The sequence below is a fragment of the Myripristis murdjan genome, chromosome 19 (assembly GCF_902150065.1).
Source record: "Myripristis murdjan chromosome 19, fMyrMur1.1, whole genome shotgun sequence".
Taxonomy (NCBI): domain Eukaryota; kingdom Metazoa; phylum Chordata; class Actinopteri; order Holocentriformes; family Holocentridae; genus Myripristis; species Myripristis murdjan.
The window spans coordinates 10,090,830-10,113,891 of NC_043998.1; the positions used below are offsets into that span (position 1 = coordinate 10,090,830).

Genomic DNA, 23,062 nt, shown 5'->3' on the forward strand with positions numbered 1-23,062 from the left:
CTGTAAACATCTGAAAAGCAAGTCATGGCATGGAAAGATATGGACTCTGATAAATTTAACAACCACAGAGACAATGTATTCTTAATATATTTATATGGACAAAACACAGAACCTGAGATAACAGCTTTTGCCCCAGTATTCGCACCAATTAAGAGAACATTGACTCAAAGTGGGGCTTGTTTGGAATAAGACAATGCTTTGATCCATCAGCATCTCACCAAGGTACTAAAACTAGTGAGTGGGTTAGTCAGAAGATCACAGAACAGTCAAATTTCCACACACACACACACACACACACACACACACACACACACACACACACACACAAACACAATCATTTCAAAAGACAACCCCAGGTCAAATGATTCACTACAGCTGTGGGGAGGGAGGGAGGGGAGGGGTGGGGGAAGGGGGGGGGCATCAACATACAACTCTCCACATAAAATCCTCTCCTGGAAGTGCATAAAAATCCACCCGATACCATTTTGTTACACCTGCCTTAATTCTACAGACAGAGGACAAAACTAAGAAGTAACATTAGAACAGATCTTTTTTTTTTTTTAGCTTATGTTGCAGATCATTGAACAGATGCAGAAAACACACTACTCTTACTCATTTACAATAAAGTACAAAAGTGAATATAAAAATAAGAATTGCGACTCAAAAGTAGCAGTTCAGTATGTGCAAACATCTACTTGAAATAAACCTCTATTTGAACATCATTTTGTCAGCATGGTGGAAACAAAATAGAAAATACCTTCTGAAAAATGCTAGACATTAAAGATGACAATTCTACACCACTAAAACTGGTTAGGTAGTTAACTGGTTGTGAAACCTCACAAAAACTATAAACATAACAAGCACACATCTAACAATCTAAGAATATTGAGTCTGTCCTTTAACATATGCACATATTACCTTGTTTTGCAAGTAAATAAGTAGAACACAAACATTACACAGCCTTTTAAGCAGGAATGCTTAAGCTGTAGCTTTTAGGTATTCTCGTTACCCAAGCCCAACAGCTGGAAAATTCCCGTAAGTCTTCCAAGAACCAAAACGTGATTTAATTTAGCAACATTTTCCACTCAGAAAATAAAAAAGTACCAAAGTGATTTGTCATGTTTGTACTTCAGCGCCACCAAAAAAAAAAAAAAAAAAAAAAAAGCAAGGTTAGGCAAATTAACCCAATTGCATTTTGCATTTCAAGAAATGTTAGGATTTCCTTTGTCACCACTTACAATGCAGCAAATGTACAGTTGATGTTTAGATTAATATGCTTTGAATATTTAAAAAGCAACCAGATTTGTCCAAAGAGTGTTATGCAGTCAGGATAACATCACTGACTGCCAACAGAAACAACAGGTTCAGTCTACAGTCTACCAAGATCTCTCCAGAGTAAGAAAACCAGAATTGGCAAATAAACACAAAGTCTGTCTTGGTATCTTAAGAAAAAAAAAAAAAAAAAAAAAACATCATTAATATAAAACAGCTGCACAGCAAGTGAGAGGGTCAGTCATAAAGAAATATACATCAAAGAAATCATGGAGCATCATTACACTCTGATAGAGCAACAGTGGAATGAACAGTCCACTGACACACTCTTATGTTTGGCCAATATTACTTCTTTGGATTACAAAATAACAATCAAAGTCTTCCATTCAGAAATGTTATGAAGCCTGGAAACCCAAACAAGTCCAGTATTAACTAACCCTAACCCATTATTATAAAGCATGTCCTTTGGATTGCATACAAGGAGGACATTAATTCCCCTTCTAATACTATATATTTTTTTTTAACATAAGTTTTTTTCATTCATGTATATATATATAAAAAAAGGGAGAAAATCATAAGGTCACTCCCCAAAATAAGATCAACAAGGAAACCCTTTAGACCACTAGAGCTTTCTAACTGTAGGCAATATAATGGTTCAAAGGTCTACTGACTGCTGCTGTGTGTTTTAGATAAGGATAACATAAATTATAATTTACAGTTCCAGAAACGGGCCACAAAAAGAACCAATAAAATGAACAACGTGTGTTTGAGGGGGAGTGAAAACAAAGATGATTTGGAAAGTGCCATCGTAGGCTGTGCATCTGGCGCTACTACTGGAACGTGTTTTTCAGAAATACTAACCACAGGGCTGTGACGAGCATACTGTCTAATATAGTTTGGTTTGCAGATTCTTTGTTTTTTTGCTATTGCTTTGTTTTAAATTTTTAATGTCTCGGATCACATCAGGAGAAACTGAGATCTCTAAGACGCATATATTTGCAAAGGGAAAAAAAAAAAAAGTCTGAAGCCGCTTTCTGTCATCAGAAAGCGAGGCCCTCCCCAGAGCTCTCTGCCATGGCAGCAGAGGCAGGAGAATCCGGAGAAGGACCCATGCTGCTGGAGGAGGCTGTGCCATGGCTAGAGCAACCGCCCACTGGAGAGACAGTGAGGCTGCGGAGCAACAGGTCCATGGAGGGCAGCAGGGGCTTGAGGAGGCTGACAGGGCAGAAGGCAGAGCCCCCATGGGGGGTAAAGTTTACCTTGTTGAGGTCTGGGCAGGAGGAGATGAGGGCTGGCTTGGGGTGGTGTGGAGCTCTATTGAGGGAGAGAAAGGTGGTTGTTAGAAACCAAAGGTCTCATCAGTCAATCCCTGGTCTACCTCAGATTTCATGATTACCAAGTGTTTGTGGACTTAAACTATGCAATTTCAAAAAGAAAAACAAAAATCTAATCTCCCATAAAATTTGTAGCTGTCGTTTTTAAAAACAAAAACATCCTAATTTCGAGTGATAGTCTATGAACCAGCTAAAACAGAAGGTGCAAGTCACTTCACCCACAGAGGCAGTCATTTGAAACAGTGTTGTGGAAAGTACAGGTGTGGAGGTAACTCCTCTAGGTAACTCAATTCAATTCACAATGCTCGTCAAGAGATTTCCTGCTACAAGTATTCATTTTAAGCAAAAGTTTCTCATTTACCAAGGTTCAAAATCATAACATCTCCTTAACTGCGTAGTTTTACCTGTCTAATCTTTATTATTATAGTTATTTTAGTGCAGTGATAGGTAATATGGCTGGCCCTGGGCAGAGCAAACATACAGTACATACAATTTTGTTAAGTAGAACACGTATCAAAAAACAAACTAAGGTATATCTACTAACCACTAGAGGGCAGCCATACATCAGCTTAACCTGAATTTAAACACTGTCCAGTTTGGCTCAGTTTGGACCTTTTCTATGCCATACAGAGTAATAGAAACCACTCATTCAATATTTCCCCATGGAGAGCTGATTCAGCTACTTCACAGCTCCCTAAAGTTACTGTAGGTGTGGTGCAGAATGCAAAAGAGAGAACAGTCTGTCTTGATTCTGTTCAGACGTTCATCAGCGAACTAACCTGGTCTCCTCCCACACGCGGACCTTTTCACAGCCCTCCGGGGGCTCCCTTTGGAAGCAGCAGCTTTTGTTGGGCCGTGGGGAAGAGGAGAGCAGCAAAGGGAGCGAGAGGTCAGCCTCACTCTGGGAGGAGCATGGAGACAGGAGGCACATCTCTGCGCTGTCCGTCACACCTACATACAGAAAATATGAAGGAGGAAAAAACATGAAATCTACAAAGCCAGTAATTACACCTGGATTACAAAAAAATATATATATAGATTAAGAAGAAACCACAGCTTCGTGAAGACTCCAGCAATGCATTAAAGGTCTTACACAAATAAAATTTGAACAAAATGTGTAGAAAAGTACATACTGCACCAAGAAACACGTCAAACAACTCTAACTACTCTAATTAATAGGACATTTTTATGAAAACAACCACATAAATATTTAGATAGAAATTTAAACTGGAAACATTTTTCATGTGAAAGCTTTTACATTAATTAAGAAATGTGAATCTATTGACTGTAACTGGAGTTATCAGCATTTCAATAACTCACTAGATTTGACTCATATCCACATTGCACAAAACTTGAATTATGCCCAAGAAAAGATAACAAAACTTAAAATGATTAAATTGCAAACTAACAAATAAATCACCTGCAAAAGGGTAGAAATTAATCTATTTTCCTAATTAATATTTGAAGTCATGCAAAATGAGGAGTTCATAATTAATAATAACTTATACAGACTAAAATGACTACTACTCACACTAATAAATGGCTAGTAGGTGTACCCCAAAAAAAAGTGGTACAGATTTTTTCCCCCTCTTAGTTCTATTACAAGATGACTCGAAGTGTCACTTTCAATGGTAAAAAAAAGACAAGCAATAACATGCACTATTGTACACAATGTTGGTCATGCAGGCTGCTTTGTAATCTCCAGTAAGGACATAAAACTACAACTCATGAGTGTGAGCCACATCAGAAGTCAACACTGATCTCTTAATGTTGCCTTGTGCACCTTGTAAACGACTCCCCCCACCCACACACACACAAAAAAAAAAAAAAAAAAATCAAAAAAGGAAAAGAAAGCAGAGCACCGTGTCAACTCAGGGGGTTAACACCTAAAAGTTAAATGCCACTTGTTTCGAATGAGGTCTTCCTGGTGTACAAACACACTGCGCAAAAACTACTGACAGTTAGCCTCTTTCACACCAGCAGGAACCATATTGTGTAAAGATACTAAAGCAAAGTACTGGCAAACATGATGGTGTGATGTCTTTGTTTGGCAGTACTTGATTACTTCCATGTCTAAATTTGAAGGTGATAGAAGAAATCATAACTAAGCAAATAGATTTTCAACCAAAAAAAGTATGGAAAATTGAAGGGTGAGCCAGTCAGGAGGGAGACAAACCGACCAGAGAATTTATTTAAAATATCGACTTTGTGCAAAAATAAAACAGCCTTTTATCCGAGATATTAGCTGAGTGGATTACCTTTACCACTACAGTGCCCCCTTTAAACTTCATGGCTTCCACCAGATTTTACGGATAGTTTAATTTTATCGCTCATATCTGAAGAGAATAGAGATTATTATGAAAGAATCCCACAAGCAGTTTAGTAACGCAGAATTCTAAGAAAACATTTTATAAGATCACACTCCTCTCTACCCTCCATTGCTCAGGAAATACATGACACAGTAAAGTCCTTTTTTAAACTGTGGGGGAAAAAATCACAAGGAACCAGTTAAGAGTTCATAGAAATAGATCATCCTATCATTCCTGTTTCTTGATTTTCCAAATGATTAATACGCATAAACAAGACTCAGTGGAGAGACCCATTATTTCACTCAAAGTTTATGGAGAAAAGAAACTCATTTGTAAACTTTTTCCTAAAACTGTCTCCTCTCTTGCACTCTACACATAGAAGTCCAGAGACAGAACTGGGACACTGAAATCCCTTGGTAACATGAGGGTGGGCTTGTTATGGCCACACTAGGGGGTAGTGTCTGTATCAACAGTATGTTTCCCCACAGGAGGTCTATAAACCATTACCCATGACTCAGACCAAACACTCTTAGTCACCCTTTCTAGCAATAAATGCATCACTGAACTAAGATGCTGTGTCAGATTTTTTTTTTGTCCTTGAATATTAAAAAGGTTCTTAGGGAGGGCAATAGGCTCCTGAGCATGAAAACCAGTACAAAGGAATATTCCAAGAAAGATGATTCATTATCCCGGAAACCCCATCCTAAACCACAGAACTTGCTGGTAAAGATGTCCCAGGCCACAGCAGAGGAAGTCCGGCACATCTATGAATACAGTGCCGCAATAAGACAGCTTGAACAGAGACAGCAATTTTGACACAGACCTACACGAGAGACCAACTGACAGGAAGTCTCCGCAACCAGTCCCTCTAAAGAAGTCTCCCGATACGTCCGTGAAACAGAGAATGTGCAACCCGCAGCAACCTTCAGACTAAATTTGAGATTTGGTTAAAAAGTAGACACAGGCCAGATTCCACCACGACCACCTGTAAGCCTGCACTGTGCTCTACATGTAATCTGTATACAGTGTGTGCATGAGGAAGCGCCCTGGTTCTCTGCAGCACCTGATCTGGATGTGCACACACTATGCTGCTATTTAACTTTTGATGCGACAAATGGCGTACGTTCATTCATTTAGGAATCCAAATTCAATGCTTCTTCAGGTTGACTGACAGACAACCTGTTTGCTTTCATGACAAAACTGAGAGCATATTAATAAAACATGAAAAATTCAGTAACCAGCTGATACTGCTCTACATGCTATGATCTGTCTATATGAGGTCAAATGTGAGATCTGAATTTTTCCTGAGCTGCACAAACCACCATCAGTTGTTCTTTTGGTTTCATTTTAACAATATACTTACCAGTCAAGACTGCTTAGTGGATTTCATTAATGAACGATAAATACAAATAATAGCATATGTTGGATCTAAATGATTGTAGGCGATTTCTGAGCAAGTCAGCTGCACAAGTCTTCGATATCTATTGTAGTTGATGGCTTTACTAATGATTGCTCTGTTCCTTTTATTTCACAGTACTGTGACATATCCCAGCAAAATATCACTACGAAAAGCACTTAATAAATCACCACTATTATCAGAAGCCATTCTTTCCTGGTTTTGATTTAGCTTTGATCCCAAGACAACAGGCTTCTATGTCTCTTGAGATCTTCCTGGTGATGATGCTCTTTAAATAAACTTTGACTTGATGCCCTGCACGTAAAATAAAAGATACAAACTGACCTCGGTCCAAGTCCACAGGTAGGTCTTCGGAATCAGGTGGGGAGTTAGAGAGGTAGGTGGGAGAGGAGCAGGGTGAGGAAGAGGTGGAGGAGGATGAGGAGCAGGGCTGAGAGAGGGGTGTGGTGGAGGGGTCACTCTGGGATCCACTGCTGAGACTCTGGGGAGGAACTGGAGCCCTGTGGCCATCTGGAACCTCAAGGAGCTGAGAGGAAACCATTCACTCTGTGAGTACATTTGACTGGAAACAATAATCCGATAACTTGGAATAATCGGGTCATGAAAATAATTCAACTGATGTTTTTACATGCACTTTTGTAACGCAATAATAAGATTATGATTCATTCAAGAGTTGGATTCTTTTTCCAAGGACAAGACCGCTCCACCTATCTAGGAGATGAAGAATGTTCATACTTTCATTCACTAACCATAAACACAAACACCAAAAAACCTAACTAACATTTTACTTGTGGCAAATGAAATAGAACATTGGCAAAATCTATGTGTGTTTATTGGATTTCTCATAATTGGGTAATGGCTTTTTCCCAGCAAAGAATATCACTCCATGCTGTTTTTATAACCACTTGAACAATCTGATAACTGTCTAAATCTAATTATAATCAGTCTGATAATGTGTGTATAAATATACTCAATGTGGGAAAACAAAGCTACTGCTACTTAAAGCAATGCTGAGAGAAAATGCATCACAAATGCCTACAAAGGAGTATAAAAAGTTAAGGAGACCAAAAGTTCATTTCTCAAAGACCTGGTCTATAAAAATAATTTCCAAACATGTCTGCACATTTTTCCAGGTGTGTGATGTACGAGGAGCAGGTGATAGTTACCCTGTGCTGGTGGTGCGGTGGCTGGCAAATGAACATGCCCTCCAGCTCCTGGTTGAGGCCCTCCACACTGCAGCGCAGACGAGGGGCCAGTCTGGACAGAGGGGTGAGGGGGATAGGCACCGGCTGTGTCTGAGGACATAATCCAGTTGAAGAAAATTTAGACTGCATTACCGTTGACAAACAAGTTTCAACAGATAATTCGACTCAAAAACGCATTTGGAAACCGAACGGAGACCTACGCACATTCTTCATGAATGAGTTATTAAGGTAACCGGTGCTACAGATGGTACTGAGATTGAGGAAGTTAAAAAAAAAAAAAACTGATGTCTGGCAAGTCTCATATTCTTATTAAAGAGTAAACAAATACTGTCACTGTCATTTTGTTTTACACGCTCAGATGGTATTTCCCAGATGTGCATCAGGTTTATTAACTTCCTTGTCAGTCTGTAACGTTACCACACTCGGGTCTGGAACTGTTTCAACCCACTGGAGGGTGGCACCAGGAAACAAAAACAGTGCTAAGCAGCTGTGCTCAGAAGCAGAAGTGTGCATTTGTTCTGAAAAGCAGAAGCGACATCATACGGTTGTCTTCCTGTTGCCTCACTAGCTCATTTGATTCACTTCCTGTGAGGAGCTTCACTATTTGGTTACTGATTGTGGCGATGTATTGCTGAAGGGCTGTTGTAGACTGGACTAATGAGTGACATATAGACATGTATGGTTGTATTCCGCATTATGACACTGATCAAATATGTCACACAACATGACGTTCGATAGCTTAATCGTGTTCGTCAGGTTAGGTGTATCCACATAGTGACTCATATATGCATGTGTCGAAGTAATAAAGAGTGCAGCGGCTGTATGGAGGTGGTGACAGGAGTGTCGCTACCTGTGTAGTTCCTGAGCTACAGCTCCCTTGAGGACTGCTATGCTGTCGGTCTTTGTCATGGCCCCCTGAGACAGCAGATTTTGTGCGCTGCTGCAGCTGCTGCTTCAGCTTGGCAATCTGTAATGAGAAGAGGTTATTGTCAGTCATTCAGCACGCACACACGTCACACATGTGCAGAGTAAGTCAGACCGCAATGTCTGAAAAACTTTATAGCCAGGCACCATCAGTAGATTTTTCTGATTTTTTGCATCATGATAATTCTCATTATTTGATCCCTCAGATTAAAAAAAAAAAATTGATGTGATGAGGAATGAAGGTCAAGTGAAAGCTCTCAAAAAGGGAAGTTTTGTCACGAATGAGATCATTTGGTCTCCTCTTTCTCAATGCAGAAATGCCTGTACAGTTTTTGCCCTTTTTTGATACAACTATATAAAAATCCAGTTCAGCTGAACCCAGTCCTGACAAAACCTAGTCATTGAAAACAAGTAGAGCAATAACGTGGTGATTCACCTCCCGTAGATGCTCGGCGCTGCCCCATGACGCAGATCGTTTGTGCCCACTGCTACTGCTTCTCCTGCTCTGGGATTTGTCCGACCACGAGTCTGGGGTCTGGAGAGGAAGGACGGATAATATGATCTGTAAATGTTAAGCACTCATGCCATTTAAATGAGATGCTGATTAGTAAGTGTACATATCTGAAACCCAGGCCTGAACCTGCATTATGACAGAAATTTAACAGTGGGGACTCCATTATAAGGAATTGGAAACTAAGGCACACACTACGTGAGGTATGCACACATGTACTGAATATTCAAATCATTTCATGTTGTGCTGAACAGTGATCAGCAGCCACATCACACCATCCACACCCACAGACTGTTTCTTTGCACTTGTAAAAAGAATGAAAGAGCAGGAGAAACAGAAAAACAGAGAGAGGGGGGAGGATGTGGGCAACCAGACAGCAGCGGCGAGTGCCTGCACAGAGCGCAGAGAGGATGGGTGCAGCCAAAACGGCCTCGTCAGCTGACTTCAGGGCCTGTTCACATGGCTGTGGTTCTCACTCTGTAACAGCTACCCAAACACCAGACACTCCCTCCCCTCCATCTCCCTTCAGGCTTTTTCTAACAAGTCTGCATGCTAATCTTCTGCAATACCACCCTGCCACACAGGCATAAAAACAATATAAAACTATATTACCAATGCACTGACAAAACTATGATTTAAAATGTTAGGTTTAGTTAGGCTTTCTGCAAAAATATCAAGGGTAAAGCAATGCATTCCATTCTTTTTTTTTTTCTTTTTTGCAACCCAGCCCCAATAAAACTTTGCCAGCCTTAATCCATAAAGAGCTAAGGGACATTCCTCATTTAGAGCTGACCTGGGTGGATTTGTCCTTCCGAGACAGGCTGCTCTGGCCCTCTGGTTCTTTGGGCCAGTGTCCCTGCAGGTAGGGCCCGATGATGGCATCCAGAGACATTGTGCGCCTCATGCCAGAGCTCAGCTGGTGCGATTTGGTCTTCCCTGCTGTCAGTAGGAGACAAGTTTTCTTTTACAGACAGGCTTAACAATATGTGACAACTGTGGCACTGAACGATGAGGATTTCAGCTTGAGCACTTTGGCTGCAAATGGGAAATTAATGGTTGAATTTCATTACGTGTGTGCTTATGTGGCATCCTCTTCCTATCTCTGCAGTATGTTAAATGTGGACAAAGGCTGAATATTTATCAACTAGTCTGACAAATGCCCTCTTTGCAGACACAGGGCCTGTGTGTGGTTTTGTGGCCCACCTTTTTATTAGCAATTTTGTGTTTTTTTTCCCCCTAACTTTTAACAATCCATACAAAACACAATGCATGTACAAATATGGCACATAACAGGGCATCTGTACACATCGTACCTGACTTGCCATCTCTCCAGTTTGGTCGTGCTTTGCTGGCCAGCTGATACGGAATGGTTGCTTTGAGGGGCTGTGGACCCAGAGTTGCTCCCCGGGTCTGTCCCACTCCACTTCGGCCGGACATCTTCCCCCTAAAAGCAACTTTAGCTCTCGACCAGCCGAAAAAAATGGCAAAGATATCCTGCTTGATGTAAAACTGGGGGCGCTCTTGGAAAAGACTGGTGGTGTTGGTGGTAGTGGTGGTGGCCGGGGCTACCAGCTGCAACTCGACTCTTCTTTCACGGGTGATGACTATTCAAAACAGTTGAAAAAATCCACTGTTTGGTCTTACAAATACCATTTCCCACTCACTGCCCTGCTAACAGCGCCTGGCTAACTCAACAGAGAGACGATAGTGGCAGGTCGACCAGTTTTAGCCGGTGATCAGTCTTTCCTCCAGGCTCGTGTGAGTTAGCAGCCTAGCAAGCAAAGTTTCTTTGTGAGGATACTGAGATATTTCACCCTGCTGTCGAACAAGGAAGCAGCCCCAGTCATCAAAAACTCATTCAACCTAAACCACTACGTCTTCTGAGCAAACCTGGAGGTGTATCTCATCATAGTTACACGGACTGGAGCGTGTTTTAGTGGCCCAGAAAGTTGCGAAGTGGTAATAGTTTTTTTTGCTCCCCTGCGTTTTCTTGTTTCACGCAAACTCCAAACACTTCCACCACCACGCTGGTGTGGATTTAATTATGTGGGGGCGGGTCCGCGTTTGAAGCTCACTTCTGATTGGTTGGTGGAGTCCATCGCGTTGATACCATTGGGCAATTCAGCATCAATCCATCAAAACGTGCACAATAAAAATTGCTGTCACCGCCCCAAATTCATGTCATATCGATTGAACTGCTAACTTGTTGTAAAGTTTTGTGTTTGCAAAATAAAGCCATTTAAAGTGTTATTTTTTAAAATATAAACATGTATGTTTGTTAATGATAATATTATAACTTTGGCAGTACCTGCAGGACTCTAATTGTATTGCCTGCATAAGAGCAACTGAGCCCTCATTAATGGTTGTCTGAGGCCATTTTGAAGCCATTGAGTCCACTCTGATGGCATAAAGTGCTCTGGCTGCCTGTTTATTTCACTGTTTCATTCCTCCCTCATTAACCCCATTCATTCATTCATTCATTCATTCATTCATTCATCTGTTAATTCTTGCATTGTGCTCCCCAGCTGGGTGTGTGTACTGTTTGGGTGAGGTGTATCTCCACAGTCGGCTGATTTTGGGTGGTGTGCGCATATGTGTGATACAGTGTGTATTGTGGGAGATAAATGTGAGAGGGAGTGAAAGGGAGTGCCAATGGTGGGACAGGAGAAGGGTTCAGAGATAACACCACAGGCAGAAAGATCCAAAAGCAGCACCAAGGGTCCCAGTGCCACCCCAAAACGGTGTATAAATGAGCACTTATAGGAGATCTCATCCTAAACTTGCCATAAAAAAAAAAGCATGCACACTTGTCACATGCTAAACTAACATGGGAGGGATGTCTAAGGCGAATGCGCAGAGCCATGTGTCCAGCTTGCTCATCAATCTAGTGTAAGTTCCCCAAAAAACTGATGTCAGTGGCACAAAACACACAAGGACAAAAGCCAGTAAACAAAACCCAACTTTGCAAAGCCCATCGGCGTCCATTCATTTACAGCCAGGGAGTTAATTGGACAGTATGTCGATCTGGAATGTGTCTCCTACTTGATCCATTTCCACCGTTCACCAAAGAAACTTCAGCTGCTGTTTGTGTTGTGTGTCTGCCTTAATGAATGAATGATCCTGACCTCTGACCCCACACAGGCTTTGCACTGGGTGGCATCCGTTTGAAAAAAGGCAATTTGAAGTTTCTTTAGCGAGAGGTGAAGACAAAAAGCAAGCGGCATGGAGGTAAATGGACATTGGTTGGGTTTCTTGGAGTTAAGATGCTTTCACTTTAATGTAAATCCATAGTTTAATCAAAATGTATTTTACTGAACTCCATAAACAGGCCTCTGCGTCTTGTTTTATTTTTAATGATGGCTGCACATCTTTTGAGTGCAATCAAGTTAGTTTTTCAACAGTCTTTCAGTTTCAGAGTGGCCAGATGACAGCCCACATGACTTGCAGCAGAAGAATAGCATTGGATGAGAGAATGCATGAAAATTATGAAAGGCTTTAAGATAACATGTCAGTGACACTGCAAATGCAACACATAACCGAGGTAGGCCAGAACTGTAATGTTTCAAAAAAAGGCAGTTTTATTGCAATTTTTAAATAACACAATCTATCCCAACTCCTGCATGAGATTGCAATTTACATAAGGATAAATGAAATGAGTAAGTATGCAATGAAAGAAATTATAGTATAAAAAGAAAGTATCACAGAAAAATGAAGGAGACCCAATACGCAATGACACACACACTTTGCACATTCACAATTTCTCTCTTGCACAAACTATTCAGTCAAGCCAGGTTTGAAGAACAAGCCACTGAAAACATTCATTCTGCATAGTCACAATGCTTTTGCATTTGTATGCAATAGGGTTGTATTTTTTTTTTTTTTTTTTTTTTTTTGTTTGCATTATAGTGGCTCTGCAAAACGTAACCCAACACAACCTTTACACCACATCAAAGAAACGTGGCTCTAACCTTTGATTGAATAAGGCCTAATCTTCCATTCATCCTAATACCACAAAGCTGCTTTGAATAATCTTCATTAATTTTCATCCTAAAAGCCTCTGGTCAAACATTTGACTCAGTGCATTACAAACATCCGCTCTGCAGCTCTTTTATCATTTAACTAGTCTTCTTATAATAATGTGATATACTATGGAAAAACATCATTCCTCTTTACTAGGAGGTTATATCAGCTCATCTGTCCTGCACTGCCCGTGCATACAATGGGCAGAATGAGACACCACCGCTGACAGACTGATAAGACACAGATAAATGGACAGACAAGTACATACAGAACAACCCCATAGTGAGTTTCCATGAATGGGACAAGCAAAGGTATGACTGTAATCACACAGGATCGAGCATCATGAAGTAAGAGAAGTTGAGCATGAACTTGTTGTTTGCAGTCCAAGAGGTTTAATCATGTCAAGACAGTGAAAGACAGTGAAACTGAACGAGGCCATCAGGCAGTACAGCAGCTATTCCTATATCTTTATTTGACAGTCCCAGATAGAGAGGCTACTCTGTCACAAACTCTTGGCAGCCTATGCAGAACGGTGTGTTTGTAAGTGGAGAGAGTGCTGGGCTCAGAGCTTAAGTGTAAAGGGACTCAAATAAGGGCCACAAAAGAGAGCATTCACACTCCTACCGAAAGTAGTCTGTTTTTGTGTTCACGTTGAATTGTCTCAGTGTCTGTGAGTGTTTGGCAGTGGTTGTCCGGCGCCCCCTAGCTGGGAGAGAGGGCAGGGCTGTTCTCTGTGCTGATGTTGACCAGGCACTCGCTGGACTTGAGGCTGGCCAAAGACTTGCAGCTTGGAAGGGAAGCCAAGGATCCACACAGGCCCATCATGGAGGGGGTGTAGTCCTTATCTGGATGGGAGGGAGGATCAATTCAAATGTAAGTGTGTGTGTTCGTGTGTATGTGTATGTGTGCTTTTGCTCACATATCATTCTCTGAGAACACAATGTGGCACAGGATGTGACTGTCTGACCTGTGCACCAGGCTCCTCCGTTCTGCTTCCCCTCGATCCTCTGGGAGTCTGAATCCAGGCTAACCTCCACAGACAGCAGCTCTGTGCTGGGGAAGCTCCTCCTGCAGGTCAACACAGGAACAGCAGCTGTGCTCAACACATGTAGCTCAAAGTGCTTCATAATAAAACATAGAGCTTTGTATTAAGATGTAACAAAATGACAAATTAAAACAAATACATACAGAAAAGGCAATAAAGTTAGTGATTAAAATCTCTGAAGGCAAATCAAGGTTGGAAAAATGAAATGATATAAGTAATTTTTTGAGCATTGTTAAACAGGGTGAACTGCCTGTTTTTTGCCTGTTTTTTGTGTAGGATTGTTTGAATTTAAAAAAAAAAATGTTTCATGTATTTTTTTAATTCTTTTTTGTAAGGAAAATAAGCAAACAGTAACAAACAATGAATTTGTCATCGTTTGTTACTGTTTGATCAATTTGATCAAAATGTAAGCATGCAAACATATATGTGTACTCGTGTATGAATGTTGGTAGGTATAGTATGTGTGATTTTTATGTATTGTGTTTGTGTATGTATATGCATAGTGAATTGTATGATTAATGTCTAGAGGTCTTTTGAAATTAAAGCCATGAAAGAACAAAAAATAAATGAACAGCGAGGCATCCAGAAATATATTTCATAAAGCGAAATTGACAGGTTAGTCAGAAAACTTAAAAAAAGAAAAATGGTATGGAGTATCCTCTGAACTTTTATTTATATGCATGACTAAATAAGATTCCTACATCTTTTATAGACTGAACTCACTATCACCAGGAGATGACATTATCTTTTCCACAGTTATCTAGTCAACTTACAAATCCTGGTGAGTATGATAAGGAGTGAGCTTATTTTTAGTGTGTCATGAAATGTGATTATAAACTTTTAACAGGGAAGAGAATTTAGTTCAAACCTGCGGAACAGCTTGACCTCCTCCTGGTTGTTGTAGGGCTGCAGAGTCGGCCACTGGTTGACCAAGGGGATGGAGAGGTTTTTGGCCAGATGGTTGGAGTCACATGGAATCAAACTTGTCCTGAAAGACACAGGGATATAGCACAATAGTATGATACAGAATATAGTATCAGTGATATTATATGGAAAAATGGTGATCTCCTCATACTGTTCCTAGAGTGTCATGGTTTTCCAACTTTGCAGTAAGGAATATCTGAATCCGGGAGACTACCATCTTTAAGCACTTCATCCCTGCCTGTGTGTCGCACTCACAGTTGCTCCTGCAGCTCCAGGACAATGGCCTCCAGCTCCCTCTTCTCCTGCTGGCTCTGGCTCTGCAGCTCGTCCAGCCGGGCCTTTAGTCTCTTGTTCTCTGTCTCCATGTTCTTCAGCTGGGACTCGCGCAGACGCACAAGCTCCTCCAAGTAACCCTAGCAGCGCAAGTCCAAAACATTGGATTAAAGGAAATATCCACCCGCGGACACTCTAATATATCACCAGTCTGTGATCAAGAGTTATTTTGTGATCAAGTGCTCTAATTTACTTTTTTGGTGTATCCACTGTCCCTCAGACTGCCTTCCTACATTTCCGCAAATGACTCTCAGCAACCCCTACAGAATGTATTTGACTTTATGCATTTGAACTATCAGTTATATGTGTAGGTGGGAACAGTAATAGTGAGTTTTTCAAGTTGAGAAATAAGTGACAGCGGCACTGCTTAACACCAGCATGTGGTTACATTTCATTCAGGCTTCTGTCAGTGGAGAAATTTGTATCTCTGCCTCTTATAGGATGGATTTTTCCCCCTGTGATTGCTGACTGTCGATGCAAAATGTTGATTTTTGAACAAAACACCTAAACTTCACGTTTACAGTTGATATTGATAATAGATCATTTGCATTATTTCTGCTGTCAAACTCTGTTGCAGCTGCATTGGAAATCTCTCGACCAGATTCCACATCATCTGCATTTGGCCAGTTAGGCACAGGAAAAAGAAAATACAAAATACATTATTAATAGCTGCTTCTTTCAACAGTAATCAAGGTCTTTAGGGTGAACCAAAACTTTAATAGATAAGATTATTAGCTTGGTATGAGCAGCAGTCCTGTCTGTGCATGTTCAAGCACACTGTGGATGTTAAATTCAACAGCAGTTATATTGGTGATTTTTTTATATGAATGTCATGCAGGCTAAAATGCAAAAACACTATGTTACTGTTATGCTAAAGGTTTCTAGGTTGAAGTGTATTGCCACAGGGAGACATATAGCTGAAAAATCTCAGCCCTAGGACCATAAGTTGAAATTCAGTAACAAAAAGCAATACTAGCAAAGAGCAAAACATACATCAAGAAATATGTTCCTGTGGATTTTCAAACACAATAACGACAGCCACACACCTTCTGGGCGTAAACAATCTTGAACCGCTGCTCCATCTTGCGGCACTTTGTGCTCCAGCTCTCCTCATCGGTGACCAGCGGGATGTAAGGGTGCTCGGGGACGCTGTCGTCACTGGTGCTGCTGTCAACACTCTGTCTGTCTTCATCGTCACTCAGGTAGTCATAGCTGGGAGGGAAGCAGTCAATTAGGATATCATGAAACAACCTGAGTGCACTGCACAGTATGTATCCTCATTACTTTCACTTATTTTAATTGACATCATGTTTCACAGTTCCTGGTGTTCCTGGTTTTCACTTTAATTCGGGAACTGGGTGCTTTGATGCATCCTTAATACAGACTGACAGCGACTGTACCTCTGTGTGAATTTCAAGTAAGGTGTATAGTCGATCACAGCAGTCGATTTCCCATCCAAGGCCTCCCCTTTCAGACAGAAGCTGTGGAAAAGGAACCATGTTGAAATAAGATTTAAATGGTAATGATCAGGTTGACATATAAAAACTGAATAAAACCCTACAAGATGCTATGTATTTCTCTGAGGTGACATAAAATTCACTAAACCCGAGGTATAAAGTATAATTTCCAACTTGCTTATTCCACTGTATTTCTTGAGGAAAGTGAATCTATGGTTGATGACTGACAAACTGCTATTTTTATTTATTTATTTATTTATTTATTTATTGGCTTGATCTATGCTGTTTATTACAATAAAAAAAAAACATCAAGACTAAACTGGGGTAAGCCATGGATTGCACAAGTATTTATAACAGAAATGTGATATTAAAATGAATTAAATTTCCCTCCTCACCTAAAGTCTATGGCTCCCAGCCCTATGAGCATCCCTGTGAGGACGGTGGCTTCCTCTCTTAACATGATGGCTCCTTCTCCATAGAACCTCCTAAAGCACAGAGACACACACGTCCAGGCTGGGAAATGGTTCTGTTACAGCTGAGACTGGGTCACATTAGCCACACTGAATGGTTGTGTCATGGTAATGCGCTCTGGCCCGTCTAACCTGGTTGTCCTGCTGTCCCTCAGGGCAGTGGCTATGTATTCAGACAGCCTCTTCTCCATCAGGGCCACTCTCATCCAGGCTCGACCCTTAAGTTGACAACCAAAGTTGAAAGAGGTAAAATTCAATAAAGAGACAATGAAATTTTAAAAAAAGACCTCTTCACTTTGTTAGCTAATACTCCATATCATAACACACACTAGTATAACAATAAATGTGAAAACATATTTATATCTCTAAATCCCATTAATTTCACTGTCTGGAAAATGGCAATGAATATACAGACATGTATTTTTAGTGGTTAATTGGTGTGCCACTTAATAAAAGATTCACTATTTTTTTGACAATCCCTCTCTCTGCTCCTGTCATCATATAAAACCTGCAAATTCATAACTTTTAACAACAAATGTTGGGCTGTTCATTCCTAAAACTTTGTTCCTTGTTCCACGTGAAATGCAAAATATAGCTGTCTTATGTGTCTAAAGCACGAAGTGGGACCGTGACAACACTCCTTTAACAGACAGCCCATAGATTCACCATATTTGGCCAAATCAAATTCTGGCACTAGGCATGTACCAGGCGCGGATTGGTAACCATGACAATCTGTAAACAACCCAGTTTACTGACAAAGTATTACATGACCTTTGGGTCTCATAGTTCAATTTTTTTTCCGAACACTCCGTGCCATTTTGAGAAACAGACACACAAAGTTGTTTAGTGCAACTTTAATAAACTCTGAGCATCAGTAGAGTCAGCAGTCAAGTATTCCTTTTATTACAGCAAAGAGCTGATTGATATAGTTGTTTTGTTTCATTAATTATCATCCTTATTGTTGATCATTATCAGTATCATCATGACGATGGTTATCATCATTATTGTGTAAGACTTGCCTTGGCTCGTGACGTGCTGATGTTCTCCATACTCTCTATACTGCTGATGCAGCTGTTGGGGACTTTGCCACAGGCCAGGCGGATGAAGTCCCAGTAGCTCCGCTGGCCATCAAACCAGCTGCCAGAGCCTGGAAACAGAACGCAACAGGAAGATTGTAATGTGTTTTTGCTTGAATGTGATTGGAAACTCATTGTTGGTGTACATTATCAGTATTTATAACACTGAACCCTGGTTGGGGTGTTGGGCAACAGGTGCATCAGTGTGAGGTTTTGGGAAAAGAAAGTAGGTGTCGCTCAAAGGCAGTGATAACACTATATGTAGATTATTACACTGAACAGTGGTTTATTTGTTGCTACACATACCTGAAACAGCTACAGCACCAATAGCAGCCCCTAAGTGCTCCTAATTTAATTTGCTGAAAACTCCCTGTGCTGCCGAGTGCTGCTTACCTGTGTTACTAAATGAGTTTTGAGAGGCAGTAGGAAAGACTAATTCAGTGTGAAAACCTGGATTTATTTTATTATTATTATTATTATTATTATTATTATTGTAAACACGTTAAACATACTAAACATTTCATCCTATGATGATTTCATCCTATGATTAAAAAAAAAAGCTTACTGTTGTTAGTATTGGTGATGCTATGTTGAGTTCAATCCTGCCACATATTTTTTTTTTGAACAGTATTTTAATCTGAACATGAAAATATTCAATATAAACTCCAGGCAAACTCCTCCAAGTGTCATTACCTTTAAAGCGGTGGCTGAGGATGTGTTCAAGGATAGCAGCGAAATTGATGAACTCCTCAGAGGAATCATCGATGGGTTCGGCTGTGTACTTCTCTAACAGCGTCTTTACTGAAAACCTACGGAGGGAGGATGTGTGATACAGAGGGGGAGAGAGAGTTGAGAGATGTTAAAGTCATGAAGGGACTGATCAGATCAGCTGATCCACCAATTAGAGCCTAGTTTTGTTTTTTTCATGTTACTGTAGGAAAAGCAGACAACACAGACTAAATTAGAGTTCAAATTGTCATAATTTATTATTTTGTTTATGCCTCTTGATACACAGTGAAACAAATCCATGTATCATCCCATCCATTTTAGTGAACTTAATTATATTTAGTAAAAGAAAGTGAGGGATAACAAAAAAAAGAAACAGATAAAAATCGCCTCAGCAAACCAAGTGCATCAGAGCCCAGGTTTAAAAATATTCCATGCTTATCCCACTAGATTCTTGGTGACCGTCAGCGTTTTGTCCACACTCAGAATATCCCATCAACATTCCCATTTGCTATTGACATCCATTCCCACACTTGCACCTGATGTCACCCTTTTACTGCGAGGAAGTCGTTTATGGAGAGCTTTCAGAAAGCTCCAGCAACTCAATCCAGCTTTACTACACAGCTTGAATTTATGACTCTGGATTGATGTAATAGATTTAGTCAGCATGTGCCTGCCTGTTCTGCAGTTCACTGTGGCCTACAAAGCACACTTTGACACAAAAACAACTTCAGTCAACTCGCCAGCACAAACACTTTAAGGCTTAGCTACACTCTGAGGGAAAAGTATTTGGCCTAGTTTAGCATGGGTTTGTTCTCATCTCTAATACAAAGGAAATGCATTTCTAATCCAAGAGCCAGAAGTACAGACAGGGAGCAATTGGGTGCAGGATGAAGTTGCCCTTGAGAGCAGTTCACTGATTATTTTTTTGACATGAAAATCGACAGCAATAGTTGGTGTGGGTGAAGGTTGGGTAAAGGTTAAGTCGGGCAAGTAAAGGAGTTTGGTTAAGGTGAAGACTAGGCTTAAGGGTAAGGTTAGGAAACTAAAACAGTTTGGTTTGGTTAGGGTTAGGGTCACATTTTGGTCATGGTGACGATGAAAACACTCATCTTTTCTATATGGATCTGATGTGGTATCAGGATCTATAGCCAACTTCACATGGGAGCAAGCGATTGATTGATACTGGATGTATGGGAGAACCCCATTACAGGTCAGCAGTCCATCACAGGGCCAACACAGCGCCTATGTATATTCATATGGAAGGGAGCATGAGGAAAAATGAGTGAATCAAACTCAACTGCATGTCTTTGGACAGTCATAGGAAACCCACACAGGCGGGGAATTAAACCAGGAAGTCTCCTGCTGTGAAACAACAGCACTGACCGCTAAGTCACCTTCCCCCAATTTCCACAGAATGTATGCTTTAGTTACATGGACCTCAAGTAAATTCAATTGTGAGAAATTATTATTTATCTATTCTAGGATAAATTAGTGCAATTATCATCCCATTAACAGTGTTCTTCTGCTAATTTTCCTGTCAACCTCAGTGTCAGTGCTATCGAAGTGAGCCTGCGAGTTAAATTTTTGGCTATTAATTCAGACCTTTCACTTTGAATCAGTAATCAAGTCAAGTTGTTTCTCTCTGACGCAAAGAACTGTAAGATGGTGTCCATACTGCAGCTTATGTTTGTTATCTAATAAGCCCTATACCTTTGCCACTGAATCTCAAATGAAAGAGAAATTAGCCAGTAAAGATTCATCAGAAAAATAAGTAATATGGATTCTATGTAGCTATACTAGTGTAATAATGATATGCCTGCATAATTATGGGTTCAGTATCATTTGGTGTGACCTACTCACCTACACACCCCACTGACCCTTAGTTTTGATAACTAAATTGTTAGCTGTGGTCCAGGAAACACTGTCATTCCCTAGAATATTTTGTTGAAGACTAAATAATTCAGGAGGTCCATTCGCTGTGAGAACACCTGCCAAATCCACTTTGTCCAATGATGTGGATACTATGAGGTGAAAGTGGCCATATGGTCCAGCTGACCTCTATTGGAAGTGAGTGGATATGACCTAGTGATAACAGCAAAGAACAGGCAGAACAGGCAAAATCTGATATGTGGACAGTTTTGTGGAAAATATGGAGAAATAGTTTCGGATGTCAATTTTCTTCATGTCGTGTTGGGTTCAGTAGCCTGGACAGTTTAGCAGCCACACAATGCGCATGTATACCATCACTCCTTGATGTTGCAGCTCACATGCATCTAAGCACCAGTGATGCATCTGAGCACTATACACACACACCCAAACACTGTCAGCTTGCATACGTGCGTCCACCCGTGCGTGCTCATAAGACAATGCTTATCCTAACACTAGTTTGGTCACAAAGCCGGAGAGGCAACTGATTTCACTCTCCATTGTTTCGAGGGCAACAATGTCTCCTTCAGCCGGTCTGACCCTGACCAGATACAGGACAATAACTGGCGAACTATCCTCCAAAGCAAACAGAGCACAATCCCCTGTGTTTTCACTGGGCTAAGAGCCAGCCGGGCCATGACACGACACAGACAGGCTTGTCAGTGGCCCAGCAGACGTGCGATCATGTTCACCTGCCCAGTTCTTTTATATATGTATGTATGTATTTACCAGGTGTCTCTCCGTTCAAGCTTCATGTACTTGCAAGAGCATTTCTGCCAGTCCTCATGAGCTAATGCTTTATTAGTTATAAGGCTCAAATACGGGTGATGAGTTGGGAGAGCAGGGGTCAGGGGTCAGTATCAGTGAAGCTGGGTCAGTGTCATGCTCAAGGACACTTCAGCAGGGTGGATCCTTGATGACACAGGGGCTTCAACGCCTGCAAAATGCCTCCATAATGTATGAATGCATGTTTTCATATCTTTTAATTAGAGTATGCACCTATTTATGTAGCTTGAAACCTTAGTGTTTTTTTATGCATGCGTGTGTACTGCATCTAAGCCTACATTTATCGTCTAAGCTGCGTTATAAGGGCATATAAGGGCAGGGCACAAGCTACATCCCACACCATCCAATCACGCCTTCGTATAGGCTCAAACTCCTCTCTGTCCTGAGTCCCTGAGGTGCCAGCCAGTCCTTGCCCCGGAAGGTTGTCGTCATAGCAACCACGCCATCAGCAATGAGAAAATAAATCTCGCGTTACAAGATAATACAAAAAAAAAAAAAAAAAAAAACTCAGAGAAGGATCGTAAAAATCTCGGTCATTTGCCACGTAAGGTCGACAGTGAAGACGCAGGCTTTGCGTGCGTACAGGCCCGCTGTACCTTGTCCTTACAGAGTTCATTATAAGGACTTATTATAAGGATGACGTCAGCGCGGGTCTCGTGTTGTGTGCGCCTTTGTAGCCACAGTAGAAAAAAAAATACCAGGACCATGCAAGTTAATACTGTTGTCATAAAACATAATCAATCAGGGAACCGCAACACTGGTGCAAAATTCCCCTATGTAAACAATCAGACTCCATATTTGCTTACATGCATTGGTCTTATATGGAATGAAGCTGACATGCTGTACCTGCAAACGGTGATGAGGTTTTTGCGCTCCACCGCCACGTTTCGAGTGGATGCTTTTTTCGAGACATCTCCCATGGCCATCGCTGCCTGCACACAGCCCGACTCCATCCAGGAGGAGGCAGGCCAGGGGAGGGCAGCCCGCTGTGTCGCTCCTCAAATCAAAGAACCCCTCCCTGTCGGCCGACCTTCCTCATCCACTTCTGGGTGCGAGGAGAGATGCCGCTGCCCGCATCCGAGCTCCAGACCTCCACAAGCTTCAGCTTATCTCCTTAACGATAAAGCTGCACCTTGGGACTTACAGGCTGCGCTATGGCATACAGTAGGATGCTCTGTTATTTTTTCCACCACTGTGCTGAATTGCCTCTGTCTCCTCTCCTCCTCCTCCTTTCGCTGCTCCGCTCTCTCTCTCTCTCTCTCTCTCTCTCTCTCTCTCTCTCTCTCTCTCTCTCTCTCCGCCTCCCTTTTCACCTCATCATGAT

The 23,062-nt window shown here is 41.2% G+C and overlaps 2 protein-coding genes across 3 annotated transcripts; both read right to left on the bottom strand.

Annotated features, from left to right (window-relative positions):
* Nucleotides 1-473: 473 nt before the first annotated feature.
* LOC115378296 (protein FAM117A-like) lies at nt 474-10,970 on the bottom strand. 2 transcript variants are annotated; one of them, XM_030078497.1, is made up of 8 exons: nt 10,286-10,970; nt 9,766-9,908; nt 8,898-8,996; nt 8,388-8,504; nt 7,499-7,627; nt 6,657-6,858; nt 3,386-3,557; nt 474-2,586 (listed from the first exon to the last, which is right to left on the bottom strand). In XM_030078497.1, exons 1-8 carry the CDS (start codon nt 10,407-10,409, stop codon nt 2,313-2,315), a joined length of 1,260 nt encoding a protein of 419 aa, XP_029934357.1. In that variant the 5' UTR covers nt 10,410-10,970; the 3' UTR covers nt 474-2,312. The 2 variants fall into 2 exon arrangements, with proteins under 2 accessions (XP_029934357.1, XP_029934356.1); XM_030078496.1 differs by having other exon boundaries at nt 9,766-9,911.
* Nucleotides 10,971-12,856: 1,886 nt separating this feature from the next.
* rundc3ab (RUN domain containing 3Ab) lies at nt 12,857-22,949 on the bottom strand. Its single transcript, XM_030077887.1, has 11 exons — nt 22,585-22,949; nt 18,991-19,106; nt 18,241-18,368; nt 17,354-17,439; nt 17,147-17,236; nt 16,695-16,775; nt 16,341-16,506; nt 15,217-15,374; nt 14,906-15,025; nt 13,960-14,060; nt 12,857-13,837 (listed from the first exon to the last, which is right to left on the bottom strand). Exons 1-11 carry the CDS (start codon nt 22,689-22,691, stop codon nt 13,695-13,697), a joined length of 1,296 nt encoding a protein of 431 aa, XP_029933747.1. The 5' UTR covers nt 22,692-22,949; the 3' UTR covers nt 12,857-13,694.
* Nucleotides 22,950-23,062: the final 113 nt, after the last annotated feature.

What these genes read in the sequence shown, in the direction of transcription:
- LOC115378296 (XM_030078496.1), bottom strand. Translation starts at nt 10,409, where the DNA reads ATGTCCGGCCGAAGTGGAGTGGGACAGACCCGGGGAGCAACTCTGGGT. An exon ending in GCGCCGAGCATCTACGGGAG is followed by an intron (nt 8,505 to 8,897) that starts GTGAATCACCAC and finishes TTCTCATTACAG; the next exon opens with ATTGCCAAGCTGAAGCAGCA. An exon ending in CACCGCACCACCAGCACAGG is followed by an intron (nt 6,859 to 7,498) that starts GTAACTATCACC and finishes GTTTCCTCTCAG; the next exon opens with CTCCTTGAGGTTCCAGATGG.
- rundc3ab (XM_030077887.1), bottom strand. Translation starts at nt 22,691, where the DNA reads ATGGAGTCGGGCTGTGTGCAGGCAGCGATGGCCATGGGAGATGTCTCG. An exon ending in AGATTGTTTACGCCCAGAAG is followed by an intron (nt 15,375 to 16,340) that starts GTGTGTGGCTGT and finishes TTGCGCTGCTAG; the next exon opens with GGTTACTTGGAGGAGCTTGT. An exon ending in GAGGTCAAGCTGTTCCGCAG is followed by an intron (nt 14,061 to 14,905) that starts GTTTGAACTAAA and finishes GTTGACCTGCAG; the next exon opens with GAGGAGCTTCCCCAGCACAG.